This window comes from Labeo rohita, chromosome 2 (assembly GCF_022985175.1).
Source record: "Labeo rohita strain BAU-BD-2019 chromosome 2, IGBB_LRoh.1.0, whole genome shotgun sequence".
Lineage (NCBI taxonomy): Eukaryota > Metazoa > Chordata > Actinopteri > Cypriniformes > Cyprinidae > Labeo > Labeo rohita.
Genome location: NC_066870.1, coordinates 17,664,917 through 17,688,150, shown reverse-complemented (window position 1 = coordinate 17,688,150; position 23,234 = coordinate 17,664,917). Strand labels below are relative to the sequence as shown.

Genomic DNA, 23,234 nt, shown 5'->3' with positions numbered 1-23,234 from the left:
TTCTTTTTATGAAAATAACTGATTGTTTTGCCAGATAAGACCCTTCTTCCTCAGCTGGGATCGTTTACAACCGCATTTGGGATCGTTTGAATTCGAATTTAAACTGCATTTTGGAAGTTCAAAATCGGGGGCACCATATCAGTCCATTATATGGAGAAAAAATGCAGAAATGTTTTCCTCAAAAAACATAATTTCTTTACAACTGAAGAAAGACAGACATGAACATCTTGGATGACAAGGGGGTGAGTACATTGTCAATTGTTGTTCTGGAAGTGGATTTCTCCTTTAAGAAATGGGGCTGCAAAACGATTAATTGCGATTAATCACATTCAAAATAAAAGTTAAAGTTTACATACTATATGTGTGTGTACTGTGTATATTTATTATCTATATACACTGCCGCTCAAAAGTTTGGGATCAGTAAGACTTATGTTTTTAAAGAAGTCTCTTATGCTCATCAAGGCTGCATTTATTTGATCAAAAATACAGAAAAAAACAGCAATATTGCAAAATGTTATTACAACATAAAATAATGGTTTTTATTTTAATATACTTTAAAATATAATTCATTCCTGTGACGTAAATGATTCTTCAGAAATATGCTGATTTATTATTAATGTTGGAAACAGTTTTGCTGCTTAATATTTTTTGGAACCTGTCACACTTTAAAAGGTTAAAAAGAACAGCATTTATTTAAAATGGAAAGGTTTTCTAATAATATACACTACTGTTGAAAGAAATTATTACTTTTATTCACCAAGGATGTGTTAAATAAATAAAATGTAATAGCATAAATTTACACTGTTAGAAAAGATTTATATTTTGAATAAATGCTTTTCAACTTGTTATTCAAATAATTTTGAAAAAAAAAAAAAAAATAAAATAAATAATAATAATAATAATCACAGGTTCCAAAAAATATTTGGCAGCACAACTGTTTTCAACATTGATAATTCTAATAATAAATCAGCATATTAGAATGATTTCATGTGACACTTAAGACTGGAGTAACAGCTGAGGAAAATTCAGCTTTGCATCACAGGAATAAATAATATTTTAAAGTATATTAAATTTAAAAAATAAAATAAAACATTAAATTTAAAAAAAATATTTAATATTCTAATAACATTTTGTAATATTACAGTTTTTTTCTGTATTTTTGAACAAATGAATGCATTATATATATATATATATATATATATACACACACACACACACACACACACACACACACACATATTTCTTAAAAATATATACATGTGTGTGTATATATATACATAATAAATATACACAGTAAACACACATATAGTATGTAAACATAACATTTTATTTAGAATGTGATTAATCGGGATTAATCATTTTGCAGCCCTATCAAGAAACAATCCTTACTATTAACAATGTTGAAAATAGTTGTGCTGCTTAATATTTTGTTCAAACTAGGATGCATTTTATCAAGATTTTTTTTAATAGAAAGTTAAAAAAAGCAGCATTTTAATTTTTTTTTTTTTTACAATGCAAGTCTTTACTGTAACTTTTAATCAATTTAAAGTGTACTTGCTAAATAAAAGTATTAATTTCTTGAAGAAACAAATCGTACACCTCAATCTTTTGAACTGTAATGGATACAGTAGCATTTTCTACATACTATGTATAGTAACGTATAGTAAGAGAGCCAATGTATTGTAGAAAGTACTGCTTCTACTCAATGTCAAATGATAACAGACAATGATAGAAAAGGGATAGTAAGAGAAACAGATGCCTGAATTAATTTTGTTATTATCAAATAGAATAAAATGATAATCTCTGTCTGTCTAAACTTTTTGTTTAATTTTCTTCTAAACTACCTTAATGTCACTGATATTAAAATAATGAGGGATTAATATAAATGAGACAGCTGGTCAAATATCACACCCACACAAGCAAATGCATGCAAACTAAAACTCAAAACAGGACAGATGATTGATGACTATGGGTTATATGGATTATCACTTAAAGTGACAGGTGTCCTTAGATACTCCTGAACTGAACAACAGGAAGAGCATCAGGCTGAGTGAACAGATGGGAAAAGAACAAAGCAAAACATATCGGTCAGAAAACATTGTTTTGATGGAAATGTTCACCCAGTCAACCACTGCTTGAGAGTGAACCATAAAAAACAAATAAAATGCTGCCACTATGTGGCTGCAAAGGGAACAGTCTGGAATTGCCTGGAACAAATCTGAAAAGATCACTGTGACTTTTACCAAATGTCCCCCTCATGACATATTAAAGTAATTAAACATGTCATGTTGTTTTTATTTGCGCTTACATTTACAGCTTGCACTTTCCTTCGGCCAATAAAGAACATTTTGTTTATCTGAAAACATTACAACCATTAGTATTTTTCACTTCTGCGGTTTTTAACTCATATTCCAGACCCACCTGTGGTTTTTCCATTCCCGAGAGAACATCTTGAACTCTCTTAGCTTCTGAATCATGATCTGCAGGCAAGAGAAAGAGGAGAAGAGACAGAAAAACAAAAAACAAAAAGGTGTTATTCCATTACGAATCAGCAGGGGTCAGGTTTATGTCAGAAACTGAGCAAGAGAGTCAAGCATACAGTCTTAAAGACATAGATCACCCAAAAATAAGTTTAGGGTGAACTATTCCTGTAACCACTAGTATTTTCCAGGTCATGGAATTGATGAAAAAAAAAAAAAAAACAAATCGGAGGAGAAAACACCAATGGATTTTGAGGAGAAACAAGGTTTTTTTTTTTTTTGGTCTTACGTCAGTACTTTTTGCACAAGCGATCAGAAAATTTTCCAGAACCGCAGAGGAGCCTGCAGACCCCGCAGAGCCTACTGAAAGAGCGCTGGCCCAGCGGACACATGAGCAGTCTGGAGCTTGTGCATATACGTCTCAATACCAAATCAAGTCCATAACTCGTATGCATCCAGTGCCAAACTGAAATCCGCACGTGGAAAAAATGCTCAATTACCTCATGTTCCCAAGGCCAGATTAGCTCACTTAAGCTACCAGATCATCAGCGACAGACAGTCTGACAGAATACCTTTAAATCTTTACTGCCTCATGTGGTTATACACACACACACACACACACACACACACACACACACACACACAAGCACAACTGATACTAACCCCTGATTTGTAATTTCCACTGGATCCGCATGAGCCTCCATAAGAATAGACTTTTCTCCGGGAGGTAAACTCCTACTTGATTTCACTCTCTGGATGTTAGTATCGTAAATCTGCGCATACGGAGAAGTTCATGCGTGTGGCCTTAACTTGGTATCTATAAAATTCTTTTGATAAAGGGGTTTACTGAAGTGAGAGTGGATTATGTAGCACTTAGAGCTGATGCAGTTCACCTTGAAAGAAACGACTGACATTTGCCTCCCTTTTCTGAGTTTTCTTTTCCAGAATGTCATGAGTGGTTGAATTAAAAAAAAAAGTAAAGTTTATATGTGTGTAAACGTGCAGCTGACACTGACAGTGCCCTGCAGATTGACACTATATTTCATCTTAAACTATTTGTAAAGAGCATTTTTCTAATTCTTTTATAATTGGGGGTTCACATACTTTTGGATGAGGGGTTTTCCATGAATTTTTCAGTTCTTTAGAGTTTATTTATACACTGCTGTTCAAAAGTTTGGGATCAGTATGATTTTTAATATTTTTAAAGTCTCCTATGTTCATCAAAGCTGCATTTATTTGAAGAAATAATACAGAAAAAAACAGTAATATTGTGAAATATTATTGCAATTTAAAATAGTGGTTTTGTATTTTAATGTTCTTTAAAATATAATTTATTCTGTGACTCAAAGCTTAATTTTTAGCATCATCAGCATATTAGTATATTTATGAAGGATCATGTGACACTGAAGTCACATGATCCTTCAGAAATCATACCAATATGCTGATTTATTATCAATGTTGGAAACAGTTGTGCTGCTTAATAAAATGTTCTGCTTTTTGGAACCTGTGATACTTTTTTTTTTTTTAAATAACAGAAATATTTTCTAACACTAAAAGTCTTTACTATCACTTTGTATCAATTTAACACATCCTTGCTGAATAAAAGTAGTAAGTATTATTCACTAAGTGAATATAAATGACAGAATAGGGAAGAAAGTGAAATAGAAAGTGGAAAACAAAACATCTGACCAAAGCCAACTTTGGTGCATAACCCCTGTTTGTTAAGGAGAGGTGTGTTATTACCTTTCTAAGCAACTGGACTAGACTTTTTTTTTTTTAACTGGCAGATGACAAACAAAACACAGCACAGCCTCTGCTCTACAAAACAAAACAAACAAGAAACAAAGCCAAACCAAAACAAAGCAAAACAAAAATCGAAAAAAAAAAACAACAAAAAAAAAAAAAGAAGCAAAACTAAACAAGCAAAACAAAGCCAAAGAAAAATCTAAAATCTAAATAAAAATCAAAATCAAACAAGAAACAAAACCAAACAAGCAAAAAAAAAAAAAAATCTAAACAAAAATAAAAACCAAACAAGCAAAACAAAACAAAACAAAATCTAAAATCTAAACAAAAATTAAAACCAAACAAGAAACAAAACCAAACAAAACAAATAATCTAAAACGTAAAACAAAACCAAACAAGAAACAAAACCAAACAAGCAAAACAAAAAGGCAAACAAAAATAAAAATCTACAATCTAATACAAAAATCAAACAAACAAAAATCAAACCAAAAATCTAAAATCTAAACAATCAAACAAGAAACAAAATCAAACAAGCAAAACAAAAAACAAAACAAAAAAATAAAAAGCAAACAAGCAAAACAAAACAAAAACAAAATCTACAGTCTTAATCAAAAACCACAAACAAACAAGAAAAAAAACAAACAAACAAGGTATCAATTTAACACATCCTTTCTGAATAAAAGTATTAATTTCTTTTAAAAAAAGAAAGGAAAACAAACTACTGACTCCAAAGTTTCGAACTGTACATTTTAAAACTTAAATCTATAATCTTACAGAGATTTTGAGCCTTCATATTAATTTTGAGACATAGAATGATGGTGATAATTTGTCTAGTCATAGTGCCAACAATATAATACATATACACAGTACTAAACAAACAGAAAAAAAAAAAAGGTTGACAGAAACATTTGTCATCCACCCAAATACACTACATGTGTATGATTGATGCATGTATTTATTTCTAGAGTAGAAAGCACACTGGGAGTTCACAGTGCCTCTGGGCCTTCATGAGTCATGGCAACAGTGATGTCATACACAATCACCTTAACATGACCCCAGGAGGTAGGCATAAGGAACACTGGCTTCCCTGAGAGACAGAAACCTTACTAATGCTGTGTGTGTGTGTGTGTGTGTGTAGAGGGTGACAAATTGAGTTATTACTAAGAAGTGATGAGTAATTGTGCAGATGTGGACAATATGAGGTCGCCTTCCTCTTGCCATTAAATCCACCCTAACACAAAAGGAGTCATCTTTGTAGAGTCACAGTCTTTAAGCAAGATTGGTGTTTTGTAGTTTTCAGCCAAATCACGGTGCATGGCTGTAACCAAAAACAGACAAGGATGTGGATATGTCCTATTGAATCATCTTATTTCAAAAGGAAAGACGTCAACAAAGGAAAGAACACGGGCTCATTATGCAGGTCTGTAAGTCATCTCCACAGGGGAATGACTACCTGTTCATCACCTCCACACTCAACTACTCATGAGGTTCACTTCCTGTGTGTCCATTCTTTTCTTGCCTTCCGCTCCTGCCCTTAGAGGAAACCTCTTTCAGTTTGGTTGCTGCAAAGCACAGCACTCGACTTTCCAAAGCTTCACGTCTGTTTCTCACGCATGCAGCCTCCACAGGGAGCCGTACAACCGAGGCGATCTGCTCACCCTGTCTCGCCCTCCTGCCACGTTCTGAATAACTGCTGCTTTACAATGTATAAATGAAAACAAACAGAGGAAGAGAAGATGATAGAAGAGGAAGACGGAAACAAACATCTCTCATTTTAAAAGCAGAGCTGTCTTATTCTATTCTGCATGATGCTGAATAATTTTATTTTCCTCTTTCTTGTGTCTCTCTGGATATCTGGCGTGGAGAGGAGTTTCTGCCTTCAATTATAGGCTAAGGTCAAAGACGGGAGAGCGGAAAAAAGGGGGTGTGGGAATAAGGAATGTGAAAAAAGGGACTAAGTGAATATAAATGACAGAATGGGGAGGAAAGTGAAATAGAAAGGGGGAAAGAAAATATTTGACCAAAGCCAACTTTGGTGCATAACCCCTGGTTGTTGAGGAGTGCTATTACCTTTCTAAGCAACAGGACTAAGCAATCAGTTTTTTTAAAAAACTCGCAGATGACAAAACAAAACATAGCACAGCCTCAGAAACCAATCAATGCTCTACAGAACAAAACAAAAATTTAATCTAATCAAAAACAAACAAGAAACAAAGCCAAAGCAAAACAAAAATCTAAAAAAACTAAAAAATAAAAAGCAAAGAAACAAAACCAAAAATAAAAATGCCAAACAAAAATAAATAAAAAAATCTACAATCTAAAACAAAATAAAAAACCAAGAAACCAAACAAGACAAAACAAAAACCAAACCAAAATACAAATAAAACAAGAAATAAAACAGAACAAGCCAAAAACAAAAATAAATAATAAAAAAAAATCTACAAGTCTAAAACAAAAAAAATCAAAAACTAACAAGAAACTAAACAAAACAAGCAAAACAAAACAAAACAAAAAGCAAATCAAACTAAAGTCTAAATAAAATTAACATCAAACAAGAAACAAAACAAACAAACAAACAAATCAACAATAAATAAAAATCTAAAATCTAAACAAAAATAAAAACCAAACAAGAAACAAAACCAAACAAGCAAAACAAAAAAAGCCCAAAAAGTCTAAACAAAAATCAACCAAACAAGAAACAAAACCAAACAAGCAAAACAAAACAAAAAAGCAAATCAAACTAAAGTCTAAATAAAATTAACATCAAACAAGAAACAAAATAAATAAATAAATAAATAAAAATCTAAAATCTAAACAAAAATAAAAACCAAACAAGAAACAAAACCAAACAAGCAAAACAAAAAAACCCCAAAAAGTCTAAACAAAAATCAAAACCAAACAAGAAACAAAACCTAACAAGCAAAACAAAACAAAAAGCAAATCAAACTAAAGTCTAAATAAAATTAACATCAAACAAGAAACAAACAAAAAAACAAAACAAAAAAACAAAACAAATCAAAAATAAATAAAAATCTAAAATCTAAACAAAAATGAAAAACCAAACAAGCAAAACAAAACAAAAAGCAAATCAAACTAAAGTCTAAATAAAATTAACAAACAAAAAAAAAAAAAAAAAAAAAAAAAAAAAAAAAAACAAAAATAAATAAAAATCTAAAATCTAAACAAAAATGAAAAACCAAACAAGCAAAACAAAAAGCAAATCAAACTAAAGTCTAAATAAAATTAACAAACAAAAAAAAACAAACAAAAAAAAACCCAAAAACAAATCAAAAATAAATAAAAATCTAAAATCTAAACAAAAATGAAAAACCAAACAAGCAAAACAACAAAAACCAAACCAAACCAAACAAAACAAAATAAAAACCAAACAAGCAAAACAAAACCAAAATAAATAAAAATCTAAACAAAAATAAAAACTAAAAAAGAAACTAAACCAAACAAGCAAAACAAAAATGAATAAAAATATAAAATATAAACAAAAATCAAAAACCAAACAAGCAAAACAAAACAAAAAAATCAAACCAAAACAGGTCTAAAATCTAAATTACAATAAACACCAAACAAAACCAAAATCAAACAAGCAAAAAATAAAATAAATAAATACAAATCTAAAATCTAAACAAAAATAAAAACAAACAAAACCACAAACAAAACAAAAAAAACAAACTACAATCTAAACAAAAAAAAGAAACAAAACCAAACAAGCAAACAAAACAATAAATAAAAGTCTAAACAAAAATCAAAACAAACAAGAAACCAAACCAAACAAGAAAAACAAAACAAAGATAAATAAAAATCTAAACAAAACTCAAAAACAAACAATAAACAAAACCAAGCAAGCAAAAATCCAAAACAAAGCAAATATTACGTTTATTATTAAAAAGTATTATATTTATTATAATATGACAAATATGCTTCATGCAAACATTTTTACACAGGTTCTGGCTGTCAGCGAAGAACAATTCACACTGCCCCCAGATGGTGTAGTAACAGGATCTAACCAGACCATGCTAACCAGCCAAACCTTTAACGCTCTTAATACCCTAGCAACCACATAGCAACATGCTAAAAACACTCTGAACACCTTAACAACTGCCCTTGGACCACTCGCATAGTTAAAAACCTGCAGGTCAAAGGTTAAAAGGTTATGCCCTAAATGAGTCATGAGAGAGCTCACATTTGACCCTATGACACTCTTTAAACCAACATGGAAATCTCTCTTTGAATGTCAGGAAACATTTTGACAGTGGTCTCAAGCTGCAGTGTGAGTGGAGTGTTTGGGTGTTTAGCTCTATGTGAATGAGAGCGTGCGTGTGTATATAAGGAGGTGCTAGGTAAACATCCAAAACTGAATTTGCAGACTATCGGAAAAAAAAAGTCTCCAAGAACACCCACAGAGCTGCAGACGCCAAACGGTCAGGCCAGTAACTACACCCACATGTCTGTGCGTGCTTTGTAAATGTGTGTGCAATGTACAACTGCTACAAGTGCTTAAAAACAGCTCACATCCTCTAGCTAGAATCCTGAATACGGGTTGCAGACAGAGAAACTAGGCTGACGCTATCAGAAGGCCTGATCAGTCAGACATAAACATGTTTCACAGTCCTCAATTCTGTTAGAGGGACCGATTTGTTTGTTTGCTTTTAGATTAAAGCCTCCTGGAATTTTTCATGCAGTTCACCCTGAAAATAAAGACTTCTTTTGTGGACTCATTCATCTTTGTGCAGAAACATGCACACGCCACTCACTTCGCCCCCTGGTGGAACGAGACCAAACGGCACACGGCAAACGTTACGCACACACACAGCCTACAGAATTAGAATGGTGCTGTGAGTCTATACAAAAATGTGAAAAATGACAGAGCAATGGCTTAGTCAACCAGACGTTTATTAGGAAAGACAAACTGAGGTTGTGGTTGTACTAACAGAACACGCTCAGGATGACTAGACTGCCTGGAAATCAAACTATATTTGGGATTTTCTGTTTTTACACAAGCACTTATGGTTAAATAGATATTGATTTTTAAGGCGCCGCAGGAATGAGTATATTGCCTGGTGATCAAATTTAAAAAAAAAAAACAAAAACAAAAAAAAACATACACATTTTTGCAGAAAATTTCACTAATAATGGGTTGGTGAGGGAGGGTGTGTGGGAGGAAGAGAGAGAAAGAGTTGCAGGCTCCCAATCGTTCTCATCTCCGCATTGCACACATTCCTTCTGCTCAACAGCTGGCTGTCTAATCCCTCTCTCACAAAAACCTGTGCCTCCCTGAGAACCACTGCCACAGCACTCGCTCTCACACTCACACAAACACAAACACACTACTGACAAAGCCACACACTACTGCACAAAACAGACATGCATCTGTCTAGGTATCAAAGTTTCTGCCTCCCACTTATGAAGTTGTAATTACGAGTTTGTCACGTTCAAGAGCTTTCTTGCTAAAAACAAAACAAAAAAAACAAACAGGAATCATACACTGCAAAAAAAAAAAAAAATTCTTACTTAGCATTTTCGTGAAACAATTAACTGAAATGATCAAAATTTTATTTTTTATGTAAAACAAACAAAAATATCTGCAAAGACTAATCAAAAACAATTTTTTCGTTTTTTTAGAAAATAAGACTTAACATCTTAAGTCATTTTACTTGTCAAGTAAATGCATCTTGGATTTAAGAATGTTTAAATATTTATACTAGAAATCAAGACAAAAATACCAAGTAAGAAAACCATTTTATGCAGTGTGGCAGACAGTCTACTGGAGATAATTCTTGACTGTTTTTGGGAAAGTCTTATTAAAGGAATAGTTCACCCAAAAATTAAAATTACTCCATGATTTATTTACTCTCACGCCATTCTAGATGTACATGACTTTCTTCGTTTACATAAATACAATCAGATTTGTATTAAAAAAAAAAAAATGTCCTGGATCTTCCCAGATTTATAATGGCAGTGAATGGGTGTTGAGAATCAATATTCCAATATAAGTCCAATAAAGTGCATCTATCCAACATAAAAAGTACCCCACACACCTCCAGGGGGTTAATAAGCGAACTGAATTTTAAAGGGAAGTGAAGCGTTTGTGTTAAAAAAAAAATAGAGATCACGAATTTCCCACAGTTCTGAGCTAAACAAAATAATGTGTGACAAAATGTTAATTGCTGCAGTCTATTTAAAAGTGTTTTATTTAAATGAATTATTAAACATTTTAATATATAATATATGTATTTAAAATATATTCAATACACCAATTTATAATATATGTCACCCTAGACCACAAAACCACTCATGAGGAGCACTGGTATATTAGTAGCCAACAATACATTGTATGGGACAAAATTATCGATTTTTCTTTTATGCCAAAAATCATTAGGATATTAAGTAAAGATGATGTCCAGATATTTTTTTAATTTCCTATGGTAAATAAATAAAAATGTCATTTTTGATTAGTATTATACATTGCTAAGGACTTCATTTGGACAACTTTAATGATGATTTTCTCAATATTTTTTTTTTTTTTTTTTTTTTTGCGCCAGATTCCAGATTTTCAAACAGCTGTATCTCAACCAAATATTGTCCTATCATAACAAAACATACATCAATGGAAAACTTATTCAGCTTTCAGATCCCTGGTGAAAAACCAGCATATGCTGGTAGGTATGTTTTGATGCTGGTTTAAGATGGTCCTTAGCTGGTTTATGCTGGTCCTTTGCTGGTTCATGCTGGTCATGTTGCTAAGCAAGGACCAGTATAAACCAGCAAAGGACCAGCTTAAACCAGCAAAGGACCAGCTTAAACCAGCAAAGGACCAGCTTAAACCAGCAAAGGACCAGCATAAACCAGCAAAGGACCAGCTTAAACCAGCATCAAAACATACCTAACCAGCATCCCAGCATCAAAACATACCTACCAGCATATGCTGGTTTTTTCACCAGGGATGATGAATCTTTTGACCCATATGACTGTTTTTGTGGTCCATGGTCAAATATTCAAATTATGAAAAAAAAAACGGTTTGAATGAATGATTCAACGACTCACTCATAAATAGTTCACTTGTTTCATTACTGGATGAATCAGTGTATTGGAACAAATCTCTTGAATGAATGATTCCATGACAAATACATTTTTAACAGTTAATTGTTGCCACCTAGTGGCGCAACAATGCAGGTGACACAAACGTTATCTGAAGCGCCAAAAGATGACGTGCTCTATTTTGATCGTTACCATAGACATCAATGTTTATATCTTAACTATGACCTTTAATACCAGTGTTTCTGTGATAATATGAATGACTGTAAGACAGAAATAATACCTGGTAGTTGAAAAGACTGTTTGTGAAGCAGTTTTTTTTCCCCCTAAACATGGTAACTGTCTGCTCTGTGTGTAGGCGGCAGTGCGAACACAGATTTGAATGTTCCAGTAATACTTCTTTAAAGGTTGAATAGACACGGGGAATCATTGTCATTTAGAAATGAGATCGCGTGGGTGGTTTAATGATTAATCGTGCAGCTCTAGTGGATTTCAATATAAGCCAAGGGGAGACTGGTTTTCCTTTGTTGTAAACAAAACTTGGTTTTCGTGAGACTAGCATATTCTCACTACGCTACGACTGCATTCAAAGTCATCTGCTGGAATGCAACTTTCTCGTGAACGCCCGTACAACAGTTAGCAGTAGCTAGAAATTATGGTTTATAAAGTTTTAAATATGGATGTTTTTCTTACACAAACGCACTGGTTCGCTTCAGAAGGCATTTATTAACCCTCTGGAGCTGTGCGGAGTACTTTTTATGACGTATGGTTAGAAGAGCCAGGACATATTTTAATATAACTCCCAATTCCCTGGTGAAAAAAACAGCATATGCTGGTAGGTATGTTTTGATGCTGGGATGCTGGTTAGGTAGGTTTTAATGCTGGTTTAAGCTGGTCCTTAGCTGGTTTATGCTAGTCCTTGACCAGCAACATGATCAGCAAAAACCAGCAAAGGACCAGCTTAAACCAGCATCAAAACCTACCTAACCAGCATTCCAGCATTAAAACATACCTACCAGCATATGCTGTTTTTTTCACCAAGGTTGTATTTGTCTGAAAGTAATATACACCTAGGATGGCTTGAGTGTGAGTATGGGGTAATTTTCATTTTACATTTTTTTTTAAATTTAGTAAATATTCAACAGGTATTGAATAAGATGTAGCATCTGGTAACTATATAAACATTCACTCTGCTATCTACACATCCAGCTGGCTGACGATGCCTAAATTTCAATCAAATAAATACTATTTTGGCTGTGTTCAATGCATACAATATGCATCCAGTGGTTATTTATATATGTAAATACACAAGATTGTAGCTTCAGGAGAAAGCATTGTAGATGTTATGGGGAAAACAAATAAAACTTTACAGTACGTCAGCGGTTTTATCTCCTCCACCATGTTGATGTCCTGCCCAACTCGGAAACTCTGGTATCAAAATGATCTCTGAGTTTCCCAGCTGTAAATATGACTTGAGAGGCCGTTCACGTCCAATTTCCGTATTTATGATAATTCAGATAGCATGTGAAGGCACTAATATTCTGTCTGCCTATCTAATTACAGAGAGTATGTCTGTCTAAAGTCTTTATGGCTGTCTATTTATCTGTCTAGATAGTCTGTCAGTCTATCAGCATTCTTGTCTGTCAGTTTCTGTCTAGATAGTCTGTATGTCTATCTATGCGTGTACCTGTCTATCTAGATAGTCTATCAGTCTGTTTATCTAGCTGCATTTCAGCACATGTGTCTGTCAAAATACCATACGAGTAAAATGATCTTGTTGATTACATATTTTAAACATCAGCAGCATCGCCCTTTTCACTCTACATAATTTAGCCCCAGACTAAACTGGTCAGCCGACTTTGTAGAGGTTGAAATAAGGACATGTGGACGTTCAGGCAAAACCGTCAGAGCAACATCTCCAGATGTTAGCGTGCTCATTTGCTCTTTGATTTTCTACAAAAGCACAGGTAGGATTGATAGTGTAAGTGGGGGGGTGTATGTGCAACTGTCTGATAAACAATTGCTTGCTTTCGTTTTAGTATCAGAGACCACCAGACCCCTCGGCAGAATGGATTCCTGTTTTTCCACAACTGCCAATCCTCACTCTCTCGCCTTTAGTGTGCTAGCTCCATGCCTCTAGCTATCTCCAGAGGGACTCTCAGTGGCATTCGCTTACAGCAGAGATGCATTGCCTCACTACTGCCAAGGGACACAGTGATACGCCAGCGCTTCCTGGAAAGGAACTGGAAAGAATGGAGAAAGTTGGCATAGGCTAAGAAAGGAGGGATAGAGGGGAAAGGAGAGAGGAGGAGGGAACAAGACTGCTGAGAGCTGCAGAGAGACTGAACCGGGGAGACCTGCTCTGGACGCATTCTCCACAGGTGCCAGTCTACTTTTGTGTTTACTTTATGCATCCTTATTTAATTAAATACTAAATTATTATTCCTACTTATATTGTGATTCTTATTTAGTTAGTAGTTTGCACACATTTTATACTACATCTTAACCCTTAAATGCATGACTCTTTCACCAATCACTATTACATATTCGGGACTTTAGCGACCCGGATCTATACATCAAGCACGGATGGATCTCTATCTGCTGCAATAGCAAAAAACTCTCTTGATATTTCACGAACAATTACAGAAGAATAAAATAAAGCATATTTCGTTACCTTTTGAAACTTAGTTGGGTTTAATTTGAGCAGATGATTTTACCGTCGCTGTTATCGTCAGAACGCCCTTCAGCCATTCAGCATCTGGATCATATTCGCCATCTCAACAATATTTGCAAAACTATCATTTTCAATGACTTCAAAATCATTATTTTGATCGCTGGCAGCTTTTTCACCACATCCACCATCAAATGACTGTGACATTTATATTTTATTGCATATAGTAATTGCTCTGCAGTAAAGCCATTCAAACCAATTAAAATTTTGCTGATGATATTCTTATGTTTTATGCCTTCGATAATTACGAGTGAAACATCATGTCATTATTGTCTATTAAACAGTGCCACCTCGAAGGCTAAAGGTGAATTGCATATATTTAGTCATCAGATATTTACATATTTTTGCGCACGATAAAATATACTTACACTATTAAACACCTCAGGTCTCCAGCGACCCTATACACTTTTTACAAAATATTATTCCGAAAACAGACATTTTTTTATATTTGAAGAGTTTGGTTCCAAAACGTGATAAACGCCATTTTAAAAAAAACTTGAGTTCCTGCCAAAATCAGTATTCTATCTGGTCAGTACTGAAATGTCCATTTTTAATTTTACACAAAATGTGATATCCGCCATGTTATTCTGTCATGTTTTTTCCCTATTTTTCCAAACTGTGACAAACGCCAGTCTCACTTCTCTGCAGCATGCAATACATCCGCTCAACCAATCACAACACACCATTCCACACATTGTAAACAGTAAAGGTGGCTCTTTGAATACACCCAGCATCCTAGTTTTCCTCTTCTACTTTGTACTTTGTGATCAACAAACACACAAAACACTGCGTGCGACTATGAAGAAAATATTTAGGAGTACCAGTGCGACTGACCGATCAGCTTATTTGTGTTTCCGCTGAGAGAAGCTTCAAAGGTTTCTATGTGTTTTTGCAACATTAGATAATGTATCACAGACATATCTGATGAATCCCTTCATAAACAAAGTGTAGAGAGATTGTAAATAAGAGTTTCATTGTGCAGTATAGAGAGCTTCACTGATTATAATGGAACTTTGTGAGAATGCGATGAACTAAGATGAGTGACAGCTTTTAATGATTTTTAATGAAGGTTTTTAAATGAGATATTGATTTAATACAACAGTTAAATAAACAAAAAGTTAATAGTAAGTTACTTACATTGTCTGATCATTACACTATTGCCTGTTTTTGCTCTATTTCGACGTCAAAAATAGTTTGAAACAAGTCACAACTGAGCTGCTGCGCATCTCCATTCAAACACAGTGGTGTTTCGTTTATGAATGGACGTGCATTTTAAATGAATCTAGTGAGTCAGTGATTCAGTTTCCCATTCATAAAGACTTGCTTTATTCCTGAATGAATCAGCCGTTCGAATGAATCAAATGAATGAATGATTCAGTAATTAAATCAGTGACTTGCCACCACCTACTGGCAGTTTTAGTTTCATTTTTAAAGTGTCTTTTCAGTTATTTAAATCATTTAATATTTCTGTATTCAAAATTTTATATTTAAAACATTAATCTCAACATGAATTTATATATTTGATTGCACTCATGCCACCTCTGAGCCTCTTTAAACAAATGAAAATACACCTACAAGCCACTTTTGTGTTCTTCTGTGCCACCTCTGTAGTACAAATTAATTTTGTTAATACTCATTTAATTTGATGATTCTTATTCTACTTGATCTTATTCTGTTGTTTAAATTTACTTTAATTCACTTTAAGGAGTCAAATATCACCTCATAATGGCAAAGCTAATTTTTTAATCTGATTTTTTGATTATTGATTAGAAGGTGCTCCTGAAATTTTGACTGTGCTCCTAAATTTCTTTAAGCGTAGAGCCCTGATGGATTTATTGCATTTTGGGGAAAAAATAATCAGTTTTTATAATAAATATTTGAAAATCAAAATCTGGATTTGAAATTTTAATTTTACATATTTTTACTGAAATTAATCAAAATGGATTTATAGTGTTTTGAAGAATACCAAGAAAGCTGATGTCACTAAAAACAGTCGCTAAAGACCGAGGTATGCATTTAAGGGTTAATATCTTCAATATTTTTGCTCTTTTATAAATGTGCAACAAGAATAACCAACTGACCTTGAAACGTGAGAACATTTTGGGTTAGCTGACAAAACTTGACATTTTCACTGTTGCATTTTCCCTCAATATTTCATATTTATTGAACTTGAATGTCCATTTAAAAAAAAAAATTGGCATCACATATAACTGAGAGGCTTGTTTTCACATGCACATTTAACAGAAAGCACCAATACCCTGGCACAGACAAACACTTCCACTGAATCAGACGCAATGTGCTCATTGTCTTACTGTAAGAGCTGTAACAGGGACTTCTCAGAAACACACACACACACCTAGTTCTCAGCACTTTCTGTGGTACTTTCTTAAAAACCAACCTACCCAGACTCAAAAGATAGGTGAGAGTTCTGGTGCACCAGCAGATAATTGAAAGGTCATGTTTAACTAGATGGAGAGCTAATATCCGGTTACCAGGTCTTATCTACCCTTGACCTTCTCATATGATTCAGTTTCCCCAAGTTGCGTCACCCATTATTGCTCCATCACATGCTGTTGTCGAAGTGACCTCAGGGCATAACCTTTTCTCGGTGATATGCTGTGAGAGAGTGAATGTGGGAAACTATTACCATTGTGGCAAAAACACAAAGTCAAGATTAAGGAACATCTGTTGCTTCTGGACTGTAATGACAGAGTGAAAGCACGTGGCTGGAGGAAATGCGCAGCGCCAAAGAGCAGCAGAAGTGAACATCTGTTTCTGCTTGAGTCCAAAGGAAAGCTGGAGATAGAAAGGAGTTAAAGTTGAAGTGTTGCAAGCCTGAGACCATGAGAAGGTTAATCTAGTGGCCAGTCTTGCTCTGCACACAGGCTTAGCCCCAGCCTAATCTAGTTAATGAGGGTGGAGCGGTAGAAAGCACAAATATCCTTGCAGCTTAGGAAAGGAGCTGATGGGCCCCAGGATGTGGTTTCCTGTCTTATGTAATCGAGCTTCGTGAGCTGAGGTGAGCGCGTTAATGCCCGTGGGGTGATCTGAGCAAAGACAGTCTAGCTGAAGTGTGGAGAGAGGACGAGTTGGGTTGTTTTCACAGCTCTAGTCGTGTCTGGTAGCCAGGCCTGGATCTTCAAGCTGCTATGCCTACAACAAAGTACTTTCGACAGCTGGAATGTCTGCCCTTTTGTTGTCCGTCTCTTTCTCATTCCCTACATTTCTGTCTCATTTCTGAAAAAAAAAATCTTAACCTGATCTCCGGCATGACCCGGGGAGCCAAGTAGTCTGCATATGTGTATATGTGGTTGTGATAATTTATGCCTAAAAGCAAGGCTGCAGCGAGGCCCAGATGGCTGTAGCCCTCAGTAAGTGACGTGAGCAAGAAGCCTCAAGTTTGTTTTCTATACTTCATCAACCGCTCAGCCGATTCCACAGAAGAGAGCCGCATGCTGCAGCCTGTTAGACTTGACCTCAGTGCCCTGCTTCTGGTGACCTCCACAACACTCATCCAAGTGGCCTACACTGAATGCAAGGTTCTACACCCTATTATGCTCAATAACCAAATATATGTAAGATCATTTGTCAGCTTTAAAGCATTAGTTCACTCATCCCCATGGCATCCAAGATGTTTTTCTTTCTTCAGAAATTAAGGTTTCTGAAGAAAACATTCCAGGATTTTTCTCCATATGGGGGACTTCAAAGGGAACCAACAGTTTGGACAAGGTCCAAATTGCAGTTTCAATGCAGCTTCATAGGGCTCTACATGATCCCAGCTGAGGAATAAGAGTCTTATTTAGCAAAACGGCCATTTAAAAAAAGGAAAATGTATATACATTTTACCACAAATGCTCATCTTGCACTAGCTTGACTTCTAGCATTATGTAGTCACACATAACGCGTGACCTTGTGTTTACAAAGCGAACATGCAAAAAAAAAAAAAAAAAAAAAAAAAAGGTTAAACACCCTTTACAAAAAAAAAAAAACAATGATTTTGAAGTTGGAGGAGAACATGAAATGGAGTTTTCACCCTACCCTACCTTTTTGAACCAGAGTACACTAATGAAGAACTAACCACGCATGACCTTTCCAAAGTGATTATGTAATGCTTTGAGTTGCAGACGTGCATTGCAGAGCTAGTGCAAGATGAGCATATGTGGTTAAAAAAAAAAATGTATACAATTTTCTTTTTTTTAGAAAATGACCAATCGTTTTGCTAGATAAGACCCTTATTCCTTGGCTGGGATCGTTAAGAGCCCTTTAAGGTTGCACTGAAACTGATCACTGCTGATCACCAATGAAGTCCACTATATGGAGAAAAATCCTGGAATGTTTTTCTCAAAAACATTATTTTTTTTTAACTGAATAAGGAAAGACATGAACGTCTTAGATGACATGAGGGTGAGTAACTTATTAGGACACTAATCTTTTAAAGCGATAGTTCACCAGAAAATGACAACTGTCATCATTTACTAACCCTCATGTACAACAAAACGAAAGAAAACAAAACAAAAGTCCATACATCAAAAGTCAGTAAGGTCCAAACAAAACTGGATCCCACCGACTCGTATTGTTTGGATCAAAAACAAAACAAAACAAAACAAAACAAAACAACAAACAAAACAGTCTATACATTGAGAGTCAATGGGGTCCAAAACAAAACTGGATCCCATTGACTTTTATTGTTTGGACCAAAAACACAAAACAAAACAAAAAACACAAACAAAAGTCCATACAGTAAAAGTCAGTGAGGTCCAAACAAAACTGGAAAACTGGACTGACCATTGTTTGGACCAAAAAACAAAAAAACAAACAAAAAAAAAAACAAACAAAAAAAAACAAATCAAGATTTAACTCTGTGTTTCACACAAGTAAGATCATACTTGTTTGAAACAACACAAGGGTGACTAAATGATCATTTTTGCGTGAAATATAATTTTAATTTTATAGGCTCATAAACAAATAGGATCACTGAATTTAAAAATACAGATGATTTTAAAATATCTTTTAAAGATATTTTTTTTTTTTCACACAAAATAACCATAAACAAATAACTATTATCTGACTACCATTTATAAACTGTACAGCAGCCAAATTTATTGAGTAATAGCTTCACAGGCAGTCCTATCTCCTGGGAACTCTGCCACAGCCGGTATTCGCCTTTGATCCTGAAGATACTATAAGTGTGTGTAACACAGAAACACCATATGGATGTACTGTATGAGCAATTCTTGTTGTGCTTGTTAGACTGCGAAGGCCTATCGTGAGCTGATCAAAGGAAAGACGGCTTGCACTCACAGCAGACAAATCACGTTTCCATGATGTCAGCGTGCACTGAGTCAAGCCTTACAACACCTGCACATAATGCTACATGTCCTGCGTTTAACGCAGAGACTAATACATCATTTAATGTGGATGTTTTTTTTTTTTTTTTGAGAGGACCAAAACTGCCCTTTTGGCAGATCAAATAAACGAGGGGGTCATTCCCTTTGCCACACTTGTCAGCACTTGCAAATGTGCATGCATTGATGAAACACCTGGGATCTGTGGCGCTTGCATAATTTAAAGCTAAAACTTCAAGGACACCAAAGGCTGAAGGAACAAAAAAGAAGGGAATTTGGCAGAAAAACAGCAATGACCTTCTGGAGTGCAGGCGTGCTTTCAAATAATCTAGAACAGTTATAGATGTATACTCTAAAAAACAATTATGTTCTTGAGAGCAGGAAACAGCATGTGAACAGTATCTTAAATGGAGCTCTTCTCCAATCGCCACTGCAGGGGGCCTGATAAGACACATGTGGAATTGGTGAGGATCGGTGGCCAAGCTCAAAGGACCCCTTTATTGGGAGAACGTGACTCCGCAGGTATGTGGGCTGCCTTTCAGCAGAGGCCCAACCTGAGACACAAGGGCCACATTGTGGGTGCTGGAAAAACGATAGCACCTTGGCGATTCCCAGCTATGCAGTTTCCACGGCATGACGACCCCCTTTACCTCTATTGATGCACTTATCATTTTTTTTTTTTTTTTTTTTTTTTTTAAGAGGAGAGAAAAACATTGTGGGTACACTGAGGGGAAACATGCATTACAGATGTCTAATGGAAGCCGTGAAACATCAGAGGTTAAGTATTCTAGCCATGTACAAGATGATTTAATGTAACCACAATAACATCTATAATGTCTTGTGTAAACGTCGCTGAGAATTTTTGGCACAAGGCAGAATGTAACCATCTCACCCTGCATTGACTCATGAAATTCCATGCAACTTAGCCTTTACATTATGAAAGAACAGGATTTTTACATTGTTTTTATTTAAACAATGTTATTATTTTAAAAATAATAATCACATTAATGTTTTAATATTATTTAAAAAATATATATTTTTTTTATTTTATATTACAATATTTTAATATTTATCACATACGCTACCATTCAGTCTGGGGTCAGTAAGAATTTTTGTTTTGTTTTGTTTTTGTTTTTTAGTTTCGTATTGTTTACCAAGGCTGAATTTATGTACTTTATAATGCAAAAATATTGCAAAATTTTATTAGAATTTAAAATAACTGTTTTCCATGTTAATAAATGCTGAAAACAGCTGTGCTGCTTAACATTTTAATGGAAAACAGGTTACATTTTATACAGGATTCTTTGATGCAATGGAATTTTTAGACATCTTTTGTAACAAATATCTTCACTGTCACTTTTGACCACTTGAATGCATCCTTGTTGAATCAAAATGTCAATTTCTTAAAACAAAAACATACTGACCCCAAACTTTTGAATGATAAATATACAGACTTAGAACTAGACCTGCAAAAGTTCTTACCTTGTAAGTCTGGCTCACTGGACCTGGGGCTACTCCGAGCTCCACGGTTGTTTTTTTTAGATCCAGGACTGCTTCCTCCTCCTCCGCCACCTCCAAGATTTCCGTGGACCTTGCTGTAGCCATTGTACATGTTGTTGCAGCCCATGTTGCTCTTATAGATGGAGGGAGGGCTGTTGAGACGATTCTGACGCTCCAGTCTGTCCTTCATCTTCTTTGGTGGTGGTTTGTACTGCTCATCTCGCCCAATGTAGTTCATCCCATACACAGGAATTATCTCTGCGGCAACAAAACAATAATTCAACAACGAAACTGCCATTTAATTCAGAAATAGTGAAAAGTACACTTTCAAAAACATTGAAAAGGTATGTAATGGAAAAAAAACACAAGAGATGCAACATTTTTTGGTTTTCTCACAAATCTATTACGTTCACATTCATTTACAAAGCATTAGGATTCATTTTCAAAACTACTGTTTTCCCAAAAAACTGTGTTCCCTTGCAAAATTATTGCGTTCTCTCATAAAAGTACTATGTTCCCCCAAGAAACTTTGTGTTCACCTGCAAAACACTGGTGCTCTCTCGCAAAACTGATGCATTCTCTCATAAACGTACTGTGATTCCCGGGAAAGTAAGCATTTACTTGCAAAACATTTGCATTTTCTCGCAAAACATTCACATTCTCTCCCAAAACTATTTAGTTTTAGTCTAGACTATTTAGTCTCACAAAACTTTTTTCTGAGAAACTTCGCTTTGATGACAAAACATTTGCCATCTCTCTTAAAGGGATAATTCACCTAAAAATGAAGATTCGGTCATTAATCAAGACTTTCTTTAATCTTTGGAACACAAATTGAGATTTTTTTTTTTGAAATCCGAGTGCTTTCTGACCATAACGCTACCACGTTTAAGGCCCAGGAAGATAAATAGTCCATGTAACATTAGTGGTTCAACCTAAATTTTATGAAGCTACAAGAATACTTTTTGTGTGCAAAAAAAACAACCAAACAAAAAAATAACTTAATTCAACAATTTCTTCTCTTCCAAGTCACTCTTCGACGTGCATTCAAAACAGTGCCACAAAATTGTTGAATAAAGTTGTTATTTTTGTTTTCTTTGCACACAAAAAGTATTCTTGCAGCTTTATAAAATTACAGTAGAACCACTGATGTCACATGGACTATTTTAACGATGTCGTTACTACCTTTCAGGGTCTTGAACATGTTGCAATGCTGTCTATGCAGGGTCAGAAAGCTCTTGGATTTCATCAAAAATGTCTTAGATGCACAAAGGTCTTGGGGTTTGGACGACATGAGGGTGAGTAATTAATGACAGAATTTTCATTTTTGGGTGAACTATCCCTTTAAAACAATTGACCTATTCGCTCACAAAACATTTTAATTTTCTTGCCAAACTGTTGTATCCGTCCAAGGTACATTACGTTCTCTTGCACAGAAATCATTTTTCCTCACAATTCACATCACAGGACTCTTCCGAAACCGTTTTTTCCCCATCGTGTCCTTTTTAGGACTTTCGTAATAAGCTAACACATAGCATAATTTCAAAAGTAGCAAGTACTTCAAAGAAAATGTAACCGTTTTAAATTCTTTTATCAGTGTGTACAATAGCATAACAGTTTTGGTTGTGGCACTAACATAGGTATGGAGAATCATGAGATTTCCCTTGACATGGTAGGAGGAGAGTAGAAAGAAGAATAAGTCGGTGATCATACACACTCTTACCTTCATTGTACATGGGTGGGATATGATGCTGGTAGTACTGGTGGGGGGGAATGTCCCCAGGGCTGACGGGTGGGTAGAAGGCCGTGTGTGAGTTGGGGATAAAGGGTGGTGGGGCCATGTATGGAGGTAAGTGATGAGTTGGAGAGATGGCTGGGGAATAGCTGGGAGGATAACATTCTGGAGACTGAGGGGTGACCACCACTCTCCGGACCCCTGTGTTGTCCTCCAACACCTATAGTGAAAACAGAAGATTTGATTCATTTGAATGAATTTTAAATCACATGAATGTACAAATACAAAATGTACGAACAATAAATATTGATGCAACACTCTAAAATATAAATGCAGCATCATGAGAAAATAATAACAAATATTATTATTTCATAATACTAAGTCTCAGGACAACACCGCATGATATCGTAAAATCCGCTTCAGCAGCTGAACACCACTCCACCTGTCTGACCTGCTGACCCTGAGAGTGTGTTTATGTATGTGTGTATGTGTGTACATGACAGCATGTTTGACAGGCATATCAATATGTAGACTGCAGTGTGAGACAAGCTGTCAAGAGTGATCAGCGAAGCTTAGATCAAGTTCAGGCCTGCTGTGCATTCAGAATTTGAGCAGAAACATTGTTTCATTATGCATGTCTATGAGAGACA

The 23,234-nt window shown here is 35.0% G+C and overlaps 1 protein-coding gene across 2 annotated transcripts in view; it reads right to left on the bottom strand.

The window, feature by feature from the left end:
* fndc3ba (fibronectin type III domain containing 3Ba) overlaps positions 1–23,234 on the bottom strand; it is a 174,579-nt gene that overhangs the window by 52,766 nt on the left and 98,579 nt on the right. For both annotated transcript variants that reach the window (XM_051131518.1, XM_051131508.1), the window contains exons 5-7: positions 22,573–22,804; positions 20,835–21,110; positions 2,422–2,480 (exon numbers count right to left, since the gene is read on the bottom strand). In XM_051131518.1, the coding sequence (XP_050987475.1) occupies positions 2,422–2,480; positions 20,835–21,110; positions 22,573–22,804 (567 nt within the window). The remainder of the gene's footprint in view (positions 1–2,421; positions 2,481–20,834; positions 21,111–22,572; positions 22,805–23,234) is intronic.